This window comes from Rhinolophus sinicus, linkage group LG05 (assembly GCF_036562045.2).
Source record: "Rhinolophus sinicus isolate RSC01 linkage group LG05, ASM3656204v1, whole genome shotgun sequence".
Taxonomy (NCBI): Eukaryota; Metazoa; Chordata; class Mammalia; order Chiroptera; family Rhinolophidae; genus Rhinolophus; species Rhinolophus sinicus.
The window spans coordinates 135,424,484-135,449,234 of record NC_133755.1 but is presented as its reverse complement, the minus strand read 5'-3'; the positions used below and the strand labels follow the sequence as shown (position 1 = coordinate 135,449,234).

Sequence of the window (24,751 nt, the reverse complement as noted above, 5' to 3'; positions counted from 1 at the left end):
ATGTAGGTAGGAAATAGAATAGAAGATGTTATTGGCTGAGGGAAGAAAAGTCAGTGTTTCTTGATGACAAATCTTATTTTTCAGTCTCATTTCAAGATGCTGTACAACTTGGGATGCCACATGGAGATAAAAGGGAAATTTTACAGACATACAGTTTAGCTTATTTGCAGTGGTTTCAGCCCTGTCCAGCTCCCACCCTGCCTGAGTAACTGGCCTGAATAACCATACAGCTTTTTAAAGTTATGTTATTACCTACTAGAAGGTCTCAGATAAGTTCACTAACTGGGTACCATGAAGTTCCCAAGCTTATTGAGCTTAAGCTACAAAAGGAGAAAGCAAATGCTATATCCTGGCTCCTCTAATTTATACTCTGACCTTGTGTTTGTGAGGGTCAGCTATGCACTGAGATTTATGTTCTTACTGTATCTTTAAGCACCACCATCTATAAACTAGTACAGGGCCACTTCTTTCCTCTATCTTTCTTTCCTCTGACCTCCTTACAATTTATCTTTCCAAAGCTTGACTTTTACTTGTTGCATTCATTTCTCTGTGTATAGTAGCAAGTGCTTTTACACAGTAGCCAGTCTCATATGATCCTGAAGAGACTGGAATTTGGGGGGTGGGGGTGGGGAACTGAACCTCTTTTGTTTCCAGAAACAAATAACCCCTAAGAGGCCAGTGGTTATTAAAAGATATAACATGTACTATCTTTTTCACTGGACTTCAGATTATATTTATAATTAGATTTAACAAAAAAGGAATTCTTATCACTCGTTACAGTTCTCTTTCTTCTTGGGGATTGGGGTTTGGAAGTTGACAAATGTTCCTGGTAATTGCTGTGAAGATTCCAAAGACACGGCCAAAATCGAAGTACTTTGTAGCTAGATGAAGGATATTCATTTAGCCTTTAGAAATACCAGTCAGCTTTTCTCTGCATAGAGGCTGGTGTGGCGTTTCATAATTGGTCAGTGGGTAACAACTACTCCAGCATCATTGAACCTGTATCTTGTACAACTGGTGCAAACTCCAACAGAGTGAGCTCTTGGGAGAGATTGTGTTTTGATTATTTACAAAATGTTCCCACTGACAGCTACTCAAGAGTAAAAATAGCTGTTGCACATCTCTGTAGGAGTATATTGCCTCTTATTGAAGCAAGTTCGCAAATGAAAAATCTCACGTGTTCCTAGAACCAACTTCTTACTACCTGTGCCCATGGCAGAGGACACTTGAAATTGTCAGTGGTCAAGCTGCTCCACCCATTACCTGGTAATATCATTTTTCTCTAACTCTAAACAGTTACAAGTATTCTGATACGGAGCTACTTCCTTTGAATTTTTATTTCTTACAATTTATTCTTTGGTAGGAGTATAATGAATTATACAATAGGATGAGAGGAGGAAAGAAAGTCAAGTGAACTCAATGACTGTCCCTTGAGATTGCACAGCAAATGTTGTGCAGGTACATGTGGTAATTACAATGATAGACAGAATGATAGAGCAGAGAAAACAGATTCTGAACTTACAGCTGCTCCAAAAGTGCGTATAGTCATTTTAGGACTTACAGACCAAAGTTGCTACTTAGAACTGTTCGTAGACTCTTGAGTTTCATTATTACAAAAGGTAGAAGTCAAATCCGATCAAGATGGCAGAGTAGGTAAATGCTGTGCTTACCTCCTCACAACCATACCTAAATTACAGTTAAACTACGAATAGCCATCATTGAGAATCGCCTGATGTCTAGCTGAATCGAAGCCCTACAACTATGGACATACAGAAGAAGCCACCTTGAAACTGGTAGGAGGGCTAGAGACATGGAATTGGCTGGTGCCACACCCACGTGTGACCATTAAAAATTGTGAGAGATATCTAGGTTCCGAAGGTTCCCCCATGAGAAGAAAGGGGTCCCAGCCCCACACCAGGCTCCCCAGCCCAGGGTTCCAGTGCCAGGGAGAAAAGTCCCCATAACTTCTGGCTGTGAAAACCAGCAAAGATTGTGGCTGAGTAAGACAGAGAGCGGCTGGAGTCCCAGGTGCTCCTCTTAAAGGGCCCATGCATGGACGTACTCATTGTCAGACTCACTCACTCTGAGCTCCAGTACTGGGGTAGCATCTCGAAAGGCACCAGGGACATATAGGGAGGAACTGAATTGTCTAGCTTCAGGGCGAGGGACGGAGGAGCTGGCGGTAGCCATTATTTCTTTGTTGAGCCCTCCCCCATCCCAGCGTACAGAGATGCAGGTGTCCTCCATATCTGAGTCTCCATCAACATAGCTAACACTGTTCCTTCACCATGATTCCCTGAGAACCTGCCCCACCTAACTTTTGGGCACACCTAAGCTGCTTCCAGTGGCTTTTCTGTATAAATGGCCTGCCTTGACTCATGCTACAAACTTTCCTAAAACTCTCTCAAAGGTTTACAAAACCTAAACAAGCAGCATCTGCCTTTGGCATGTCCTGTACCTCTGGCTGAGCAGCCCTAAACCTGGCACTAGCAACAGCTGGTGTTGGTTCGTGGCTTGACCACTTGAGGCACTTCCAAGACCATTGCAGGCAGCGATCATCTGTGGATTGCTCTGTGGCTCATGCCAGGTGGTCCCGGGCAAGGCAGAGGCTGCATCTGAACTTGGGCTGAATTTGGCTTGCAGTGGGGCTGCTTCCAGGAGGCCCCAGGGCTGGCACACCTGGTGACCAGTTTTGGACCAGCCAGCAGCATTACCCGGCCTCCTCTGGGGATGACACACCCAAAAAGCACACTGGACGGGCATCAATGCCCTGCTAACGTGAATCCTGCTCTGTAGGGTCAGCTCCTGCACATCTCCTCCACTGTAGTCACAGCCAGTCCGCACAACCAATCATCCCGAGGGTCAATCCTCATTGATGTGCAGACAGCAGCCAAGGCTCGACTACAACAGGGGGGCATACACAACACACACAAGGGACACTCCTAGAGCACCCAGCTCAGGTGACCAAGAAGACTGTGCCACTCAGCCCTACAGCACACCTACTACATAAGGCCACTCTGCTAAGATTGAGAGACAGCAGCCCAACCTAATACTAGAAACAAGCACAGGGAGGCAGCCAAAATTGGGAGATAAACATGTCTCAAACAAAAGAACAGAACAAAGCTCTAGAAAAAGAACTAAACAAAATAGAGACAAGCAATCTACCAGAAGCAGAGTTCAAAACACTGGTTATAAGGATGCTCAGTGATCTTAGGGAGAACTTCAACAAAGAGATAGGAAACATAAAAATGGAGCTGGAAAACATAGAAAAGAACCAGTCAGAAAGAAGAATACAATAATGGAAATGAAGAATACATTAGAGGGAATCAACAGTAGATTAGATGAAGCAGAGTATTGATTCAGTGATTTAGAAGATAAGGTACCAGAATACATCCAAACAAAATAGCAAAAAGAAAAAGAGAATCTAAAAAAATGAGGATAGTTTAAGGGTCCTCTGAGATAACATCAGAGTACCAACACTCATATCACAGGTGTACCAGAAAGAGAAGAGAGAGAGCAAGGAATTGAAAACCTATTGAAGAAATAATGATGAAAACTTCCCTAACCTGGTGAAGGAAAAAAATATACAAGCCCAGGAAGCACAGAGAGTCCCAAACAAGATGAACCCAAAGAGGCCCATATCAAGACACATCATAATTAAAATATGAAAAGTTAAAGACAAAGAATCTTAAAAGCAGCAAGAGAAAAGCAGTTAGTTACCTACAAGGGATTGTCAACTGATTTCTCAACAGAAACTTTGCGGCTAGAAGGGATTGGCAAGAAATATTCAATGTGATGAAAACAAGGACCTACCTACAACCAAGATTACTCTACCCAGCAAAGCTGTCATTTAGAATTGAAGGACAGATTAAGAGCTTCCCAAACAGGAAAAAGCTAAAGGAGTTCATCAATACCAAATCAAAATTACAAGATTACAAGGAATCTTAGAAGGGACTTCTTTAAGACAAAAAAATAAAAAAATAAAAAAATTTTAAAATACGAATAATAAAATAGCAATAACTGCAAATGTATCAACACTTACTTTCAATGTAAATGGATTAAATGCTTCAATCAAAAGATAGGGTGGCTGAATGGATAATGGATAAGAAAACAAGACCCTTACATGTGCTGCCTACAAAGAACCTTCAGATCAAAAGATACACAGACTGAAAGTAAAGGGATGGGGAAAAGATATTTCATGAAAATGGAAACAAACAAACAAAAAGCTGGGGTAACAATACTTATACCAGACAAACTAGACTTTAAGATATAGGTCATAACAAGTGACAAATAAGGGACAAATAAATTCCACTTCAGGGTATTTTTCCCAAGAAACCCAAAATGCTACTTTGAGGAGACATGTGCATCCATATGTTCATTGCAGCGTTGTTTACAATGACCAGGATGTGGAGGCAGCCTAGGTTTACATCTATGGATGAATGGGTAAAGAAGAGGTAGTACATATATACAATGGAATATTGCTCGGCCAGGGAAGGGTTCTTGCTATCTGTGGCAGCATGGATGGATTTAGAGGGTATGGTGCTGAGTGGAGTGTCAGACAGAGAAAGACAGATGCAATGTGACTTTGCTTATATGTGGAATTTAAAGAACAAAATAAACAAAACTGAAACAAACTCATAGATACAGAGAACATTTTGATGGTTGCCAGACACGAGGGGGTTTAGGGATGGGTGAAAAAGGGGAGGGGATAAAGAAGTACAAATTGGTTGTTACAAAGTAGTTATGGGGATGTAGGGTATAGCATGAGGAATATAGTCAATTATGTAATAACTATATATGATGTCAGATGGGCACTGGATTTATCGGGGTGATAGATGGGTGGGGGCTTGGGGGCAGGATGACAAAGGTGAAGGGATTAAGAAGTACAAACTGGTAGTTACAAAATAGTCATGGGGATGTAAAGCATAGGGAATATAGTCAATAATATGGTAATAACTATGTATAGTGCCAGGTGGGTGCTAGACTAGTTAGGGGGATAAGTTGTTAAATTATATAAATGTCTAACCACTATGCTGTACCCCTGAAATTAATATAAAAGAATATTGAATGTCAACTGTATTTGAAATTTTTAAAAAGGGGGGGAAAGGTGAAGAGGAATAAGAGGTCCAAATTCCCAGGTATAAAACAAATACGTCATGGGGATGTAACGTACAGCATAGGGAATATAGTCAATAATACTGTGATAGCGTGGTGCCGTGTCACATGGTTGCTGGATTTACAGCGATCACTTCTTTAGGTACATAAATCTTGAATAACTATGGTATATACCGGAAACTAATATAATGTTGTATGTTAGCTATATTTTAATAAAAATCTTTTTTAAAAAACTCAAAAGATAGGAGTCATCTTTTGTGTTTGGCTTCTTCTTCTTTGCCATTTACATGTTTTTCTTCTGTATCTCTCTCCTGCTGTTGCCTTCCCATAGTCAAAAGTATGTCCTGTACTGTGAAGCCCAAAAATCAAAGCTTAATGACTTTAAGGGAACAAGAATGTCTCAGAGGCAGATGTCCAAGCTCTTGTGAAATAAATGAAGACTAAGTTTTAACTGGTATTTAAATAAAAGTTTATCCTAATATTACGTAAATCTTTCGGTAAAGCTGCGAAGCAATTTAATCTGCCAGTTTTGACTCTGCTTTATTTTAAATGCTTATGTGAACTCAATAAGAATTATTTGAATAGATCACTTTAGGGACATTTCCATGTTCCTGGTGTATGAAATGTTGTACAATACATGAAGAAAATAATAAATTGTTCCCTGAGGGCGGTCAGCCAGTCATACTGTCAGACTGCTGTTTCTGGTTCTACGGTTCCCTCAGACACCCTAGTTCTTGAGGGTGTGGAATTGGTTTGGAATCTAAAGTGAGGGACTGACCCAGTACCTTGAGGTAATCACAGCTAATGCTTAGTCTAACTTTGCCTGAAAGAAATTACTTTATGTGTCCACTGCCCTGTTTGCTTTTATTTCTTCAGTAAAATTCTTCACAAGAACTCAAGCATGGCACTGCTGAGGTACTCTGATAACTCAAGATGTAAATTTACTTTACAGAAGTTTTAAATATTCCTCATTAAAAATATGTTTTACTTGACTGTTGTGACAGGAAATCATTAAATAAAACTATTTGGCAGAAATGAAACATTAGCTATCAAGTAAAATGACCTCAGCCAATATGCTATGTAATTACCCACTTCTGACTAAATGCCTGCTCTTATGGACTTGTAAGTTATAAGCTATACTGCAGGTATAGCTGCAGGTATACTGCAGGTAAAGCTTATTGTTTGAATACTATTTTTAAGTTTAAATGTAATAATAATTTAAACATGTTTGAAGTATTCTTCAATCATCAATAAGCAATGGCTTTGTTAAACAAACTGTAGGAGCATATTAAAAGTAATCATTGCCTCAGTGGAAATGAGGTTATTAAAATGGTTGAAAAGAAGTTAAATGCCTTTTCTATCACCTAGAAATAATTTCTTCTCGTCTGGATGATTGCCAACTCCTATTTTAATTCCCTGCCCCCCATACATTGAATTATATTTTCCAAAGTTATGGATGACACCTTTGCAAAATGAAGGGCTCTCAACTCTCCAAACCCTTTTTTCAAGCACTTGGGTGCATGGCTGGGCCACTGTGACTACTCAGTGCTCACCTTTCTCTAATCAGTCCTATAGAATATTATTCAGTGGCCTTGCATTTACTCACCCATCTCTTACTGTTTCTGAGAACTCTTTAGGAGTGACTTGGTTTTACACTTCTATAAATCTTATCTGTCTTTTGTCATACGTTTTTACTCATTATTGGCTTCCTTCACTAGGATGTAGGCTTCATGACATGTGTCCAGCTGTTCTTTGTATGAGGGACTCTTGATGGACTGTGAGCCAACTTGTGGTCACTTGTCCAGATTACTTTCCATAGGATCATCTTGAAGAATATTGGACATGTTGGGTAGGGTTTGGCCTGGTGTCTGAGCTGGAAATCAGAAGTGCTCACTCCACCACTAATTAACATGTGTTTGTAAATAAGTTTTTAGTGCTTCTCATTTGGCATTTAAATGACAGGGAAGAATATTATCTGTCTTATCTTAGGGCAACTTTGAGGATCCATTTATGTGACAGATATAAAAACACCTTGAATATTTAAAAGTATCATACATATATATAAAATGAGTGGCATTATGTGTGACTGTCATTTCCTAGTCATTCTCTACCACTTTCCCCTGTTCTGTATTTGTCAAAAATACTTATTTCCACCTGAGGGTATCATATCTCTTTATTATCTGCCTGCTCCACTGGAATGTAAGCTTCACAGGACAAGGATATTGTCTTTCTTGTTCACCATCGTAACCTCGGTGCCTTGAACAGTATCTGGCATTAAGTACCTGCATAAAAATATATGTTGAAAGAATGATTGGAATTTAGTGCTTTATGGGGTCATAGAGCTACTGATAGATTTCTTAAATCCAAATGTGTTTGGTTTTGGAGATTCCTACTTTTAATGTAATAAATAATGGCAAACTTTTTTTTCTAGAAACATTGACCCACTTTTTAAAGTAGACAAACTCTCTAATTTGCTGAAGGTCAGATTTCAGCTATTGACATCGGAGAGAAGCTGGGTTTTGATTTGTTATGTCTCTCGTAGTAGACATAAATACCTCCTTTTCATTTAAAATGCATTTAATTTTGTGACTAACAAAGGGGAAAGAGCTCCTTTGAAAATATTTGCTGTGAGACAGAGATAGGACTTCATGTCAATTTCACAAACTTTTATTCATCTCCTACCTGGATAGGCAATGGGTTTAATGTTGAGATATAAAATGGTTTTTGCCTTCAATGGTATTTGTGTTCATTTGTCAATTACTTCATACAATAAATGTGCCTTGAGACCACTCGGTGTTGGAAGACAGACATTCAGATGTCAAGATGCATAGTCCCTCCTGTTCAGTGCTCAGGAGAGACAGATATGTCCGGATCCAGTGATGAGAGTGCCACGTGAAGTTCAGAGAAGTACTGATAGATGGAGGGTTTGTGTGGGAGGAAGGGCTTCTTGACACTGAGCCATGAGGGCATGGTCCCTCACTCTGGAGAAAGGATTCATTTAAGGAATATTTGAGCTCTGTGTAGTGCAATTACAGTGCTTTCCCATTTTCCTATGTAACAATACTTAAGAAAAGGGTATGGTTTCCCAGTTCTGAGCTAACTTAAGAAAAGGGTATGGTTTCCCAGTTCTGAGCTAGCTCCAGTTTGGAGCTAGCCTTGAAAGGTCACACTCAAGAAATACACATGACAGAAGGACCCTCACTAGCCATACTTATTAGTAACAGCCTTGTTCCTAAAACCAGTTCACGACTCAGTTTTTTCATTCTCTACTGTGTGTTTGCAGAGTCAACTGGCAGAAGGTCTTTCAGGTATTATTACTTCGCCTCACAAATCTTACCTTAGGTCTTTTGCTTGAAACTGTATTCTTAAACCTCTGTTGTAATCTTCGGGGTGTAAAGAAATATTGAGCCATGAATTGTATGTCCAATTGGAACACCAGCCTAATGCTTGGTTTTAAAAATAATCTAATATGTAGTTACAGAAGCTTGCGTATATGGATCTTATTTTAATTTAACTAATATGACAAATCATTGCTATAATAATACCCACTAAGTTATTCTATTCTTCCCTCCCCCCAAATTACTATCATTATAATTCATATACATAGATGTACTTTTTTCTTTCTATGTTCTTTGGCAGGTCACCATTATTGCAGACGATAACTGCAGATTTTTATGCTGGTCAAGAGAAAGATTAACTTACTTTCTGGAATCAGAACCTTTTCTATATGAAATATTTAGGTATCTTATAGGAAAAGACATTACAAATAAGCTCTACTCATTGAATGACCCCACCTTAAATGATAAAGTAAGTGTTTTTCTGAGTGTGTTTATTTTGTTAAATAAATATGTATAGTGAGGGATACCTCACTTTATGCAATATACCGGGGGTGCCAAAAAAATGTATACACCGGACTTGTGTTCGTCTTTTGTTATCCATATATACTAAGTATTACAATTTTAATAGTTTCTTTCCTTTCATAAAATGTGTACACATTTTTTGGCACCCTCTGTATATTTTTCTGAATTTTCATTGACTAGTTATATGTTAAGTGGGGATGCTGTAATTCAGAGAACCTTCAGGGAACCATTTCTCAAGAGCAAGGAAGTATTTTGTAATTATCATATTTGCCGTCACCTAGAGGTGTCTCTAAATGTCAGGATCCCCATTTGTGGTGATGAGGTGCTATCCTCCTCATGGAGAGTCTGCTAAGTGACCTAAGGGAGTTGGTAAGTGAGTAGGGGGGAGTGGGGAGTGCAGCCGGCCGGGGAAGCCTGGGCGGTGGGGGTGCGGGTGGGGGTGGGTTGCAGGCTGAGAAAGGCTGACAAACCTCAGGGAGCAGGAAGCTGGCATTTTAACCCTGGTGTCTTCCTGTCTTGCACACCCTCCTGTCAGGCTCCCTCCCAGAAAGCCCGTAAGTGGTAAGAAAGGTATGGATGGAAGCCTGTGGCAATTCAGTTAGGAATTTCAGAGTTGTATAGGTCTTCAACAATTTGCAATTTGATCTTCATTTCCTCATGTTTGTTTAGAAGGAAACTAAAATAATCACAGAAGAGAATGTGGGAAACATTGTTTCTGTGATAAGTACTGTTCTCCAGGGACTGTGAGTATGGGATTATGCTCTCTTAGGGTCATTTTATCTAGGCTGTTTATCAAATCAGATTGGTGCTTATTATTTTTCAGGTTAATAAATAGGCAATTGAGTATATTGAATTTATTATAATGTATTTGTAGTAATATAATAAAAATTATAGCTAACATGTATGAGGTATTTACTAGGTTACTATGTACCAGGTAGTCTTATTTCAAGGAAAAGTAAATGCTGCTGACAGGGAATATATGCTCTAAGTCCCATAGATGTCAGAAATCTTACAACTTTGCTTTGCAGAAGACCAAAAAGTTGGAACACCAGCTCAGCCTTTGCACGCAGATCTCCATGCTGGAAATGAGGAATAGTATAGCCAGCTCCAGTGACAGCGAAGACGGCTTACACCAGTTTCTTCGGGGCACCTCCAGCGTGTCCTCTCTTCGTAAGTTATCCCTAAACTGATAATACTTTGGGATTCTGATGGATGGCATTGGAAATAGACAAATGACAAGTTGGATCAGAAAAATAATTTTGCAAGTAACTATTTGATAAACTAAAGGTATCAATAGAAATAATCAATTTTTCTATGTTGCGCACCAACTAAAATGCAACTGTAGAACTTTTATTTCTATTTCAGAAATTGTTTTGCCATACACTTTTCTTAAATACTGGTTCACTGGAATAGTGTGAAAGAGATTCTCATGGTTTACTGGATATTCAGCTTTGTTGTTTTCAAGATTTTAGTTCTAGGGAAAGTCTAGACCCAGTAGTGTGTCAAAAATGGTGGCAAGCAACTGCTGGATGTTTTACTGCTGGCCTGGTTATCTAAGTGTGAGCACCAGGAGTTAACAGGTGATCTAATAATGGAATATTCCTAGAGTAGGCCACTCAACACCCCTGTGAGTTACCTCATTCACACATCCATCAAGAGTCAAATTTTCCAAGATCCTTCCGTAGTTTAGATTGTTGTAAAACATTTTAAGCAGCAATGATGACACAGATATTGATGATTAATAAGTAAAATGAGAGAAACTAAATTATTTCAAGAGTTAATTGCTTAAAATTATTTTAATAATTATTCCAAGAATGATAGTATAAGAACTTTGAACAAATTCATGTAAAATAGTGAAAAGATAAATTCTCCCATTGCATAGACTGAAAACTATTAATATTTCCAATTGTATGTTAATCCAGAGTAACTTTTAAGTAAATACAGATACACATTCAACAATCCTAAAGGTTTATGTAAATGATCTTGCAACTTTGGATGCTTTAGATAAATTGGATTAAGGATTTGAAGTATTGCATGGTCAGGAGAGCCTGGACTTGACAAGACCATGTATTTGGTATAAGCTTCCAAAGCATAGTCTAGGCATAGAAATGCTCTGTGGACCTAAAGAAGATTTCAGAAGCAATACAATTGAGAAATTGGAAATGGTTGTATTTTATTCCCAAGTAACTTTTTGAAAGTAACTGAGGTTGACCAAACTATGCAATCTACTAGCATATCAAATGTTTCCCTGCCTTGTTAAAACAGTTTGGTGGTCAATAAGCATTTTCAGCTGGACCCATCTTAATTGCATGCATATATTGAGAAAGTCAGCAGAAAGGGAATTGCAGTTTAATATTGTGTGAATTATTTTTCCTACAGAATAGCTTATTTTTGTAGTTCTTACTTTTCCCCCTTAGTTCTACACTCTTGCTTAGGAAGCACCGAGAACAAGCAGTATATAATGAGCATTTATGAGCATTTGTTGTCTTAAAATCAGTTTTGTTTTTCTGTAGCATTTTATTATATAATCTAAATATTTTGGGGGTAAAAACCATTTTAGGGGGAAAAAAGTTTATGTAGAGTATGTTGTTTAAATAGAATTAAAACGTGTTTTCAAGATGAATGTTTGTACGGTACTTGCCTCTGGAAACCTGTATTTCCAGGTGTCCAGTGGATTGACCACACATGTTATGCATCCAGACCTGGGTTCTTGCTCTAATACTCATTAGATGGGTGACTTGGAGTAAGTCCATGACCTTTCTAATCTGTCCTATGTCAGCACAGGCCTAAATCTGGTCATAACTCCTGGCCTGTTTCCTTCCCTCTTCGTTATAGTAAATCATGAGTTTTATCCAAACAGCCATTCCCTGCATGGATAATTCAAACTTCAGTGTTTGTAAAGAAGTGTGCTGCCTTTGAGTGCAGGCTCACATTTTAACTTCTAGTCCTCTTGTTCTGTTGTCTAGTTGTACTTTGCTCTACTAAAAACAACCTGCTTAAGTTGTTTAATTATTTAGCCTCAGGTTTATTTTGCAAGATCTTGCATATTGATGATACCAATGCATCTAGCTACATATGTATGCATATTTTTGAGTGTGTGTGTGTGTGTGTGTGTGTGTGTGTGTGTGTATGGATTGAACGACAAATCCACAGTCTTGCCTCCCTCTGACGAGTCCTCATTCTGCGTCTCTCAGCTTCACTCCTGCAGTTTAATGAAAGACGTTAGGATGTAAGCACAACACTGACACTGATTATGAATTATTTAATTCACTGTAGCATGTAATTCATTAAAAACTGGTTAGTTCTTATTTCTTTTACTTAGGTTTTAGCTCAGAACTACTGAAGGCTGTTTTTATTTTTCTTCTGTCAGACCCATCAATGTGTCATCTACTTCTCCATATTACAAATTACATTTCTTGTAAAACAGAGAATACAAAACCAACCTCTTAGAACTGTTAGGCTGACATAACACAATTTATCACATGTTGAGCATGTAGTAGATCTTAGTAAATGGTAGGTCCCTAAAACTAGTGACTAAGCGCTGATTATTCCAGGTTTCTGATGTGCACATGGGACAGCCTGGCAGCTGCTCTCAGTGGTGGCATCAGCTTTGTGAATGCTAACGATGAACAAGGAACAAACATTAATTGACAGTAGCAGCTATTATTTTTTTCAGGCACTCTCTATACATAATCACATGTAATATTCACTATAATTCTGCACAGGGGGAGGTATATTAGCTTTTGCTAGATGAGGCGGCATTAGCAGACGCCTCCCCACCCCAATCTCTGTCTGTGATGAACAGGCTGCTTTCTCACTCATGTGCACACTGGGTCCCGCTCCAGGCTGGTGTCTAACTCACTCTGGAATGCCAAAGGAGCAACTACTGTTTGGGTCACTGCCTGTCCTGGCAGAGGGAAGACAGTAGTGGCAGAATCATCCAATGGCTCTTAAGCCCCTGCTTGGAAGTGGCCCTTGCCACTTCCACTCATGTTCCCTGCACCAGAGAAGTCACTTTGCCAGAACCGCCATTAGTGAATGGATCTTTAATCCTGCAGGGTCCGCGCAGGAAGGGTCCTGATGAGGGAGGGAAAGCAGGTACTTTGACAATAACACAGTCGATCCCAGTGAATAACATTGCATTTTACAGATGAGGACATTGGGAATATGAGATGCTTATTCACTTGTTCCAGTTCCACAGGGGGAGGTGCTGGAATACAAACCTAGGTATCCTATCTGATTCCAAAGCCCATGCTGTTAGACCATATCATCTCTATGTCTTAAAAAGAAAAGAAAAAAAATGCGTATAACATTTGACTAGTGTTTGATAGTTTACAGGTCACTTTCACACCCATTGTTGCATTTGAATGTGATTCTGACGCCTTTGCAGTTGTGTCCGCCTGCGCTCAGTGAGGAGGCAGTGGCTCGCCCAAAGTCACTTCTTTCCCTTCAGTCCTACTTTGTTGGAGAAGCCTACCATCCCCTAATCTGTCATTATGACCAAGTAGTGCTGCAAACAGGTGTTCGTAGACTGGTTAATTTCCATTTCAGTGAAAATTTTTGCCTTATTCTTTGTACAAGAGTTCTACATAAGAACATTTAAAATTATCCAATAATACTCTCCAGTCATTTAGCTTTTGGTTAGCTTTCACTTTGCCTTGTGTGTATTTCCAAAATTACGAGCAATGCTACTCTCTAACAATTAAATTTATTTTATATATTTTCTTAATTAAACGACATTTACATTAGTCATTAACTCAAATACCGAAGTAGATTTAAACAATAAATTGCATGTGAGTACTTCTCGTAATTATTCTTCAAATCAGTATCAGCATGTAGCCACTGCGTTTTGTTGATACACCTCTAAAGTCTCTTTTAATCTTTGGGCTCCCCTTTCCTCTCTCTCTGTCTCTCTGTGTGTGTTTCTGCATTTTTGTTTTGTTTTGGGCTTTTTTGTTTGTCCTGTGGAACACTTATTCTTACTCAGAAATGTGCATAGGAGTCAGTTGGAGATCTTACTAAAGATTCTGATGCAGACTGGGGTTGGGACTGGGAGTCCAGCTGTTTGACAGATATCCAGGTGCTGCCAATGTGGCCGGCCCAAGCACTACACTTCTGAGTAGCGAGGCTGTAGAATTCCATACATTCTGGAATTTTGTTGATTGCATCCTCCTGGGGTAGTGAAGATGTTTCTTGTATGTCCTGTCCACTAGTAGGTAGACCTAGGAGCTTGCATAGATTCTGGTGAAGGCACTATTTTAAAGATCTTGACCAGTATGGGATATAGGGCTACAAACATATTTCATAGCGTACATAGTATATGTTCAGTTAAACAGAAATGCAGTTCAGGAAAAGGTGAAGGGAAACTTTAAGTGAACTATTTCAATGAAATTTCTACTGATTCCATTTCTTATGTTGTGCTCTGTTGTTACACGTCACATGATGCTAAATCCAGAGCAAGACCACTACTCTTTACTCCACAGATTCTGTATTCCACATTAAATTATCTTTTAAAGGGAAGAAAGTGAAGTAACAAGATAGCCTGAGGAAAAAAATAGTTCCTATCTGTTGATTCAGTAGCTCCTAACCCAATTAATTTAACTCTTTTTGCTTGCTTCATTTACTTGAGTTTCATGGTTGGAAGTGTGATTGTGTGACAGGAGGACCAGAAGGGACAAGGTATTCAGAACATGAGAGAAGGATTTAATGCTCTCATATGGATATAAGCTTTCTTCTCTCTGCTCCTGGACCAAGGTGCTTATCAGGGTACCTGGTCATCTTACTGTCTCTTCTCTTCTGTGTGAGGTTTAGCTCATTACATGCAATGTATAAACACACACACACACACACACACACACACACACACACAGATTGATTGTACTTGGCAGTTCCATCACTGATAAGTGATACTGAACACAGGCATTGTCATGGCAACAACAGGACAGATTATGTTTCCTTTAAAGGTGCAGAACTGTTAGTTAATTGGGGTTAAATAACCTATTGTTTGGTTTATTTGTTTGTTTCTTAAATCCTGAGTCAGTTGGAACTCATCTTTAAAAGATTTTGTTAGTATAAACCATCTGTTTTTTTTCAAAAATTATAATTAAAATCTATGATTTTAAAAAGACACTATGAAATATTTAGAGAGAGATTTCTTACTGACAAAAAAAATACCTTTTCAAGTATTTTTTTGTTATTAATGTCAAGATGGTTCTCTGGACAGTCTACTAATTGTATATGACCTACTTGCACAAATATGTTTTAAGTCAAGTTAGGTTGCATCCAGTTAGTATTCTTGTCTGCAAACACTGGCAACGTATCTGACATAATGAGCTTCTCTCAGCTCTCTTACCTATTTATTTTCCTGGAAAGATACAAAAAACCAATACAGCATTCTTAGTTTCAAGGTTGGTTTCATAAAATAATCTGTTCAACTCAATTTGTATTTCATTCCCCTTGTGAACAATTGTAGACTGATAAATTACAAGCTTTCCATGAACTATACAGAGAGGTAGAGAAAAGGAGATGTGATCAGGCTGCAGGAATACAGAAGAAGAGGAGCCCACAAACAATTCTCAGACCCACCAAGGTGGCCAGTGGAAAGCAGTACCCCCCACTTTGTAAATGAGTAGAGTACAGCTTGGGGAGGTTAAATAACCAGGTCAAGGCCACTCGGCTGGCCCTAAAACAAAGAAGTGTTGAATTGGTTCTAAGTTCTTGCTTTGTTTTTTTCCTTACAAATATCCATATCCATATGTGGGTATAAACTTGTTTGGGGATATTCAACCACTGCTGGAGCAGGAGATACATCCTGACCACTTCATACGTGTCCTCATTTAATCTTCACAAACACCCAGTGAGGTACATGCTGCATTTTCCCCTTTTGGGGTTGAGGACTATGACATTTATCTCCTCTGGGCTTTTGGTCCCACAGCCAGTAGGGCAATAGGGGCTGTGCTCTCTGTCTCTAGGACCCCTTCCCTCCACCAATCCATTAGATGGCCTCTATCCTCCCACATCATTTTCTCATCTGTAAAATGCCTGTAGAGGGATTTGATAGTTATACATGTGTAATCTTTTAATCAAAAAGTTGAAAAATTATCAATTAAATATATATACATAGATATCAAACAGTAAAAAAAAAAAGTCTTTCAATGAAAAGAACTGACCCCCTCCGAACTACTCCCGAGGAGCAATCACATTGGAACAATTTTTGTCCAAAATGCTAAATAATATGCTGTTATTTATTGATTTAGCCACATAACCTTTATCACTAACTTAGCTCACTTTTAATTTACTATTCCCCATCTGCTCAGTATGGTGATATCACTAGTTTTTATCCTTTTATTGTTGACTTTTGTAACATTAAATAACACACTAAAGCTCTTTCTTTTTCTCTCTGAAGCGTTTTTAGGGTGAGAACTGTAGCATCACTAGCCTTTCTTATTCTTTCTCCCTTCTACCTTCAAACTATTGTGGGTCTCTTCTTTAACTTTTAAATAACCAAGCTTGATAGCATATATATTCTGTCCTCTTTTCTTTTTCTTAATTTTTTTATTGTGGTAACATACACATAACAAAATTTACCAGCTTAACCATTTTTAAGTGTGCAGTTCAGTGGTATTAAATATTCCATTCTCTTTAATAACTGCAGTTAGATTTTCCTTGCTTTATCTATGGGTTATTTTGCAAAGTTTAAAGCAAATAAACAATGTTGACATTATTATGCTTTATTCAGAACAAATAATGGGCTGTGACTACATGTCTTTATTTTTGGTTCCAATGTCATGACTCCTGTTCTATTCAAAGGAGACTGTTCCTAATATCAAGTACAAACGGATTCTGCTTTTGTACACAACATAAAAATCATACCAATTTACTTCATGCTTTGACCCTCCTTTTTTCCCTAAAATTTTTTTATTCTTATCTTTGCTTGTGGGGCTATCTCATCCACTATATCCCCATCTAGCTTCTTATCCATTCCTTTAGGTGAATTCTCTTTCGTTCCTTCTTAAAACCACCGAGTGGTTGCTTCATGCCTTTTCGTATTGCTTTTTGTTTTTATGGGTATCTCTAGTTGCCTTTCTTTTTCCTTATCCTTGCATTTCTTTGTCTTATATCTTCACTCTCTCAGTTCAGCAATTCTGTATTCCCTTTTTCTCAGAGATCTTTCTCCCATCCTCCTCCCTCACCCTAGACTGGTCATTCTCTGGGTCTGTGACACGTCTGCCATCCTGGAAATGCCTTCTCTGTTCTCCTGAATTTGTCCACCATCTCTGAGGTTCTGGAGCTTTCTCTTTGGGGCAGGAAGGGGCTACAGGACTGGCACTGTTCCTTGGCTGCTCACGGCTGTTGCCATGCAGCTCCAAGCCCTGAGTGCCCATCTGAGTAGTCAGGCATCGGCCTGAGGATGACTCCTGGGGCCAGAGAAAACCTCCTCATGGGAGCCACTAACTTCCTCCAACCTCCCCATTTGCCCTAATTTGTACACTTCTCTGCTTGAGTCCGTCACTGCTGGTGCTGAGTCCCTCTAAGGAAAATTAGGTACAAAGGCCATACCTACCCTTCAACATTATTGTTCAGAAAGCTTCAATCCAAACTCAATTTCTGTAGTTTAGAAATATCTTATGATCTCAATTAAAAATTTTTTTAAATTTAGAAATAGCTTATATAAATAATCAGAGGCAGGACAAAAGATGATAATCCTTTCTAGCAAAGAAGCCATTAAATCCTTCCCCATCTCCATTCATCAAAAAGTTGTATGATCTAATTAAAATTCTAAACCCCTGTAAGGTTTTTTAATTACTTGCTAAAGCTGTTGGCCAGATGGTTAAACATAATAGAATAAGAACACCTTGAAAGGAATGAAGAAAATGTCATCAGAGTTAAAAAGAGGAGGGATGGGGGAACGCTTACATTATACTGGATAATTTACAAAAGCGTGGCTCCTTTTTAGTAAGTGTGCTTCTGAAGCAAAGAAAAAAGTCACTTGAACTTCATGTCATAGTACTGTATTTATCTGAAGATCAAACTTGATGTCGCTTATTTATTCTCTGGACTGTGGTGACCTTCACTGGTCATGTAAGAACAATACATACGTCTGTTTACTTTGACTTGCTAGGAGGGGCTCTTGGTCTCTCATAATTAGAAACACACTGAAATGGAAAGAAGCTTACTAAGGACCGAATCCTGTCAAAGGGGATTTCTCTTAGCTGATTTTTTACTGCGCAAGACGGCAATTTTGACAGTTACACAAGAGCTCCCTGGTGCACGTGTGGTTCCTCACTAGGGACTTTAGGGAGACAGAAAAGGGTCTGGTGGGACGGCCTGAGCCCGTCCTTCACAGAGGCCCATGGCCAGTTTACACTCTGCAAACGACCCTCAAGGACATGCAGTGGATTGTAATAGCAAACCCCTGTCCCCATCACTTAGGATCCGATACTAGCCGCTGTCGGAACAGGTCTGTTGAGGAAAGACTGCTGCCCGGATCCAAATCGCGTGTGTGTCCATGGTGGTGTCACCCGCTGTGCTCTGGCCCGAGTGGAAGTATCTTCTCTTTGGTTCTGGGCTCCTCTAAATCTCAGTCTTCTACAGTTGCCCAAGCCCATGTTTGTGAGTTTGAGTTTTTCTTTCTCACCCACGGAATTGCTGCATGGTGCTACAGTTCTCTTTCTCACCTGAACACACTGGGAATGTGGGGTACAGCTCTAGTAAGTTCTGCTCCCCTGGCTGTGCCTTCTCTGTGGGAGGGACTTGTAAGTCTTTTGGACAGAAGTTTGTTTTTTCTACCTGGTGTAATCTGAAACATCCCTCAAGCAACGGTAACTCTTGACGTAACTGTTTTAACAATTTCGGGTAAGATATTGGGCCTTCTGGGCAAATTTCTGATGATGATCAGTGCATAAAAATAATGAAAACCCAGGCAAACATGTAGAAAGAATTTATTAATGTTCGACTTGTGAAATGTAAATTAGTTCCTTTAAAGCAGAGTATCCTCTCTTTTTTGGTGCGTATGCATACTCCAGATGGGGTTTGTATTTATAGTGGACAAAATAATGATTTCTAGCAGTGTAGTAATGGCCTCTGAGTCTTTCCACTGCACCAGCAGGTCTCCCGCTGAGATTGGAGAACACGGGTCTCAGGTCAGGGGAGCCCCTCGCTCCCCTGAGGGGAAGCTTGCCTTTCTTCTGGCCATGACAGCGGCAGAGTCCCAGGTAGGGCCAGGTGCACATCATACTTGGCCCTTGGTGGGACAGGAGGCCCGGGCTAACTGAAGTTGGTACAAAGTGTGGCCACTCTCTGCAAGTGGCGGATTCCTATCGAAGGGTCAGGCAGCCTGCTGGCACTGGGTAGCTTCTGGCAGTTACAAGTCAGGCCGACTTTCCGATGCCTTCAGTGCATCTGCCGGGCTGCAGAAAGAGCAACAGGCGCTGTTGTTGTGGGAACTGAGATCTGGGGGATTTGTGGCCTCTAACCCAGCCACAAAGCCTGAAATAAAATGTGTGAGGGATATAAATGATAAATGTCTAACTATTACATTGTTTTGTACACCTGAAACGAATAAAAAAAAAAAAAAGAGTGTCAGTAGAAAAATGCAATCTTGCAGGCTGTTACGGCCACCTGATTTATCCTGCCAGAATATATTTCAAAGTAGTTCACTCCCTGGTGAGAAAAGGCATTCATCCATAGCAGCTCCCCCACTCTGTTTGCTTTCACTGGTTGTTCAGGTTCTCTTTGCTCTAGCTTCTGAGTATAGAGTAGAAATGATAGTACGGATGAGATGAGGATGAATTACTCTGAAAAGTGCGTCGAGTTCCTGACAAATAAGAATCAGACTACGTCCAATTCCTTTTTATTTCCCAACATTTAACCCAGCCCCTAGCACCTTGTCATCACTCGAAGATTCTGTTTGCTGATTGGATGAAAACTTGGTAGCAGATGATGTTACTGACGAACCTTATTGACAGTTACTTGAGGGGACAGTACACTTTGGTGTAAACAGTCCAGTCAGTCAATTATATGAAAGTGAGTCCCCGTGGGACATGATACAAAATAGTGGTAACAGTCCTTTTCCACAGTGAGGGCTTACCGTTGAATGCTGGTGATGCTCCACTAATAGGGTGGGTGCTTGACCCGTCAGAGATGAAATATTATGGCCGTGCGTCTTTCCCACCCCCTCACAATCAGCTTTCTGAAGGCCCAGTGCAGCATTTCAGAGGAGTGATTTTTTTTTCATATGCTAAGTAATTATGAAGGATTTGGCTTTATGTGGGGTGCTTCTAAGAGGCTGCAGTTACAACCCTCCAGATGCTTGTTTATCAATAAGGGAGAGAGGCAGGTGCTTGGGACCATATATGGTGAGAATGTGTAAGGGCTGTAGTTGTTTAGAGAAGAATATAGTCTCCTCACAGAAGGAATTAGGGAAGACTACAAATGAAAGGAGGTGGGGTTTGAACTCCACCTTGAGGAATGGACAGGAATTTGGTGGGTGGGGATGTGAGTGGAGAGACCATTCCAGGTGGAGAGAAAAGCAAGAGGAGAAGAGGGAAAGGATGGGTTGAATTTGGGGAACAGTGAGTTTATTAGAGCTTGGAGTGGATGGGAAGAAGGCCCAACCTGATGACCCCTGGATGTCACCCCCACACTGTGGATGACCCTTGCCTTACTATCTTTTAATGTTATATAATAACTACCACAGCTCTTCTTTTCCCAGGCAGACATAGTGAGAACAGAATAAGTTTTTTCACAGAGAAGCTGAAAGTTCTTGGAAAGTTTACACCAGGTCATTTCCAGTTGTTCTGCGTCCTCTCTTCATTCTCTCTCATTTGAAAAAAGCAGTGATTAGTGAGGTAGTCAGTGGGTCAGATAACATTTTGGCCCCAATGTACGTAGAAGCCTTGGGATACTGTAGAATGTCACCCCTGGTTTGATAGATGGGCTTAAACACTGGAGATCAATTAGTCCCACTTCCCCACTGAAAATAAACTGGACGTGTTTCTGTTATGTGTGTTATACAATTATGCCTGAATGATCTACATTATTGCTTTGGTTTAATGCTCTTAGAAATACCATCTTGTTTGTTCTGAGGGTTTTATCTGATTGCAAATACTCATCCTAAGTTAATATTTCATGAGACTCAATCATAACTTGGGGCTAGAAGTACTATGATGGGAGCCATGGCTATTGTTTGAAAAAACAACAAAGACGGTTGTGCTACACTCAGGGCAGTTTAGACTGAGAAACACAATCCTCTATTCAAGCACTAGTCTCATTCCCTTTATTTGCCATCCCTGTGGACAATGATGAATTTTAACAAATTTTCTAATTGTTTAGGCCCTTGCCCTCCAAAGAGCATATTAATACATTCGTTTTCTTGATTTACAAACATTTCAAAGTGTTTATTCCCACGCACTGATTTAAGTAAGAGCTTTACAGATATTAATGCATGTAGTCCTCCTGACAGCCATATGAAGTAGGTAGTATTATTATTCCTGTTTCACAGAGAGGGAAATCAAGGCACAGAGTAGTGAAGTAGCTGTTCAAGGTCACAGAGACAGTGTTCACGAGTAGATATGCGAACTGGAGGTTGTGTTTGGTATGTTCGATGTCACCTTTGTGAAAAAGGATAAAAAGAACATGCCTGGGAGGATTCTGCCATGCTGGGTTTTTTGACAGAATTAGGTTCTTGGGCCATTTTTAATACACGCTTATTTTCTACTGTTTATGTCAGTTGTCTTTCAAGAAACTCAGTATTTTAATTGACTGTAAATGTTTGAAGGTGAACAATTTCTGTGTATGTACAAAAAACACGTAAGTGATACCAAAGTCCAGGCCTGCGTAATTATGACCTTTTTATGTTGGAAGATGTGGCTGTAGGTAGTGGCATTTCCCCAGATGTAGGGCAGTGACTATGTAGTTAATAATTGTCGTGCAGGGAGACCCTGCTCGCTGCGCCATTTGTCGTGCGGGGAGGCATGCGGGTTCTCTGCTCCTGCTCCCCACATAAGAACGCAGAATATGGTGAGGCCAAAAAGGAACACCCACGGAGCCATAAGTAGGGGAGTCATACCACTATATTCTCGCTGGCGGCATCCTCCTCTCTGCAATCCGCTCTTGTCGGCTCAGCCACCATCTTCTTGCTAGCCCCCACTTGCTGCTAGCGTAGCCAAGGCAGTTATATTAGTGACCAATGGCTCACTGGTTACAGCTGATGGCCAACTAGCCACAGCTGATGGCTATCCAATCACAGTTGATGGCCATTTACTACCTGAGCCAACACCTTTCTATGTGAGGCCGAGAGCCTGGAAACTACTTTCTGGGGCTCTGTCCCCACAATAATAAATGACATTTAGTGATATTTTCTAGCACCCTGCTAAGCACATTACATGATTTATTTTGTTTAACCTACCCCATTCGGCCGGGCCTGTGGATATCTCTTTTCCACAGGTATGGAAACTGAGGCCTAGAGGGGTTTCGTAATGGAGTGCAGGTCACACAGCTAGGAAGAAGCAGAGCAGGGAACTGAACCCCAGAAATGTTTCCTGAACCTCGGGCATGACCACTGTCATACCGCCTGCCGTGGGGCGGAGGGCTCACTGCTGGCCCCAGCCTCCTTGCCGACTGCAGCGTGCTCTCAGGGCTGGCACGTCCTGTGGGTTGCTGCTCATGCTCGTCAGGGACTAACAGCTGGCTGGAAAAATTGCTTGTGTCTCAATAGGATCCCGCTACTCTCCTTTGCTGTACAGCAAGTATTTGAAGAGTCAGATTTCATCCATTGTTCTTCCATCATCAACCTTACGTCCAGCCTGAGTTCAGCATTTGCTGAACGCCACTCGGCCCTGCTAGAGCAGCAAGAATATGGCACAGGTGTGAGTGGGGCAGATGGATCCTGACAAAATGGATCCTGACATTGAATGTGGGGACTGTATGGAGGGGAGTTGATGCTTATGATGGCATGTAAGCTGCTCATTAGGCATCTTGAGGAGTCTATGCACCTATCTATAATAAGTTCTGCTCTTACTTACACAAGATTTTTTCTACATCAAGTGTGGTGCTCATTATATGGTAGATGCTCAATAAGCATTTGGTGAATGTGTGAATGAATGAGGGACTGAATGAATGAATCAGGTATTGCTTGGCTCCTTTGATTAAATGGCATCCCAAACGGCCCTGGGATGCGCTTGCCCCTGCTGCTACTCGGGATTGCGTTTCCTCCCCCTGGCTCCTCTCCCGCATGCCTGGACTCGCTCCCTACCCCCTCTCCATCTCCCATATCAGTCCAGGGAGTGGCTGGACAGGTGATAACAAGAACTGTTCATTTAGGAAGTGCTACCGATGTTTTTAGGTTCTATAGTTTTAGAATAGAACCATACTTAGGGAAATTAGGAGTTAAATCAGCTTTCCAGGGTCTCCATGCACCATGTATGATATTAATCTAGGGACATTCTGAGTCCTAAACAGACTTTAGGGCAACACACTGGGAACTGTGTATGTGTGAGAAGCTCATATCATACAAACACATGCAGTAGAATTTGTTCCACATTTGTTCTCATGATTGAGAATCACTTGACTTGGTTGCTTTATTGAAACGCTGGTTTGAAAATACAGTACTGATGGCTGGTTAGCTCAGTTGGTTAGAGTGTGGTGCTAATAACACCAAGGTTGCTGGTTCAATCCCCACATGGGCCACTGTGAGCTGTGCCTTCCTAAAAAAAAAAAAATTTCAACTGAAAATACAGTGTTAAGAGAAATGCATATCTGGTACCAACTCTAGATTCCCAAGGAATTTTATTTTCCATTTGGAGTTGATAATCAATACATCATGCCAGCATCAAGACAGGATGTGTATTAAGTGGTTTTCCTTTCTGTGTCTTTGACAGATGTGTCATCCCCGCACCAGCGAGCCTCTGCCAAGATGAAACCAATAGAAGAAGGGGTGGAAGGTGATGACGAGGTCTTTGAACTCGTGTCTCCAAAAACATTTAAAGTCCATCAGTTGCCTTGATCAAAGAGAAGAGACAAGTTACCAAGATGAAAATTGTCTTGAAGAGATCCTGAAAAATACCAGCACTTTTTCACTGCTTTTAGATTATTCTGCTTTAATACATCCAGACTGGGACAGTCTGAGGGCAGGAAAGTGAGGAAGAGTCAAAAAAATGGGAAGGTTATTTTAGCTCTCCTTTTTATTGGTCACCTTTGTAAGTAGTTGTTTTACTGAGCCTTCTGACTAAACCTAGTTTCTATTTTGAGAGATATATTTTCACAGTATTTTTTAGATACACTATCATTTTAACTTGAAGAAATCTTAGTGTTCTGTCAATGTAAATGCCTTTTCACTTATTTTTCCAAGTTGTGGAAAATCTTCCTCACAGACCATTTGTTCTCTTCCATGGCCGTGGCGCTGTCCGTTTGATAGTTTTAACAATGTAAGTTTGAAATTGTGATTAAGGCAACATTAAAAAGCAGGGAATCTCAGGCTTTGCTCAATTGATTTTTTTTTTTTTTTTGGATGGAAAATGTTAAAGGACGACATGATTCGACTGGTGTTTGTTTTTCTCCGAGGCCAGACACATTATTCCACTAGATCACCTTACTGATTTGGGCATTGTGTAAATAGCTTGATAATGGACAAAACTCATCGGACTTTTCTCACGTTGCCCTTATATTAGGCTATCTATAGACTGGTGTGAAACCTAAAGCAGGAAAGATAACAGATGGAAGCCATTCTGAGCTGTCAGCCTTCAGCTAAACTAACTTACTGGTGGTTTGGAGCCATC

The 24,751-nt window shown here is 40.2% G+C and overlaps 1 protein-coding gene across 2 annotated transcripts in view; it reads left to right on the top strand.

Annotated features, from left to right (window-relative positions):
* The window catches only part of POPDC1 (popeye domain cAMP effector 1), a 36,339-nt gene extending 11,890 nt beyond the window's left edge, over nucleotides 1-24,449 (top strand). For both annotated transcript variants that reach the window (XM_019734998.2, XM_019734999.2), the window contains 3 exons: nucleotides 8,755-8,922; nucleotides 10,004-10,145; nucleotides 23,855-24,449. In XM_019734998.2, coding sequence (XP_019590557.2) covers nucleotides 8,755-8,922; nucleotides 10,004-10,145; nucleotides 23,855-23,979 — 435 coding nt within the window. In that variant the 3' untranslated portion in view covers nucleotides 23,980-24,449. The remainder of the gene's footprint in view (nucleotides 1-8,754; nucleotides 8,923-10,003; nucleotides 10,146-23,854) is intronic.
* The last annotated feature ends 302 nt before the right edge of the window (nucleotides 24,450-24,751 follow it).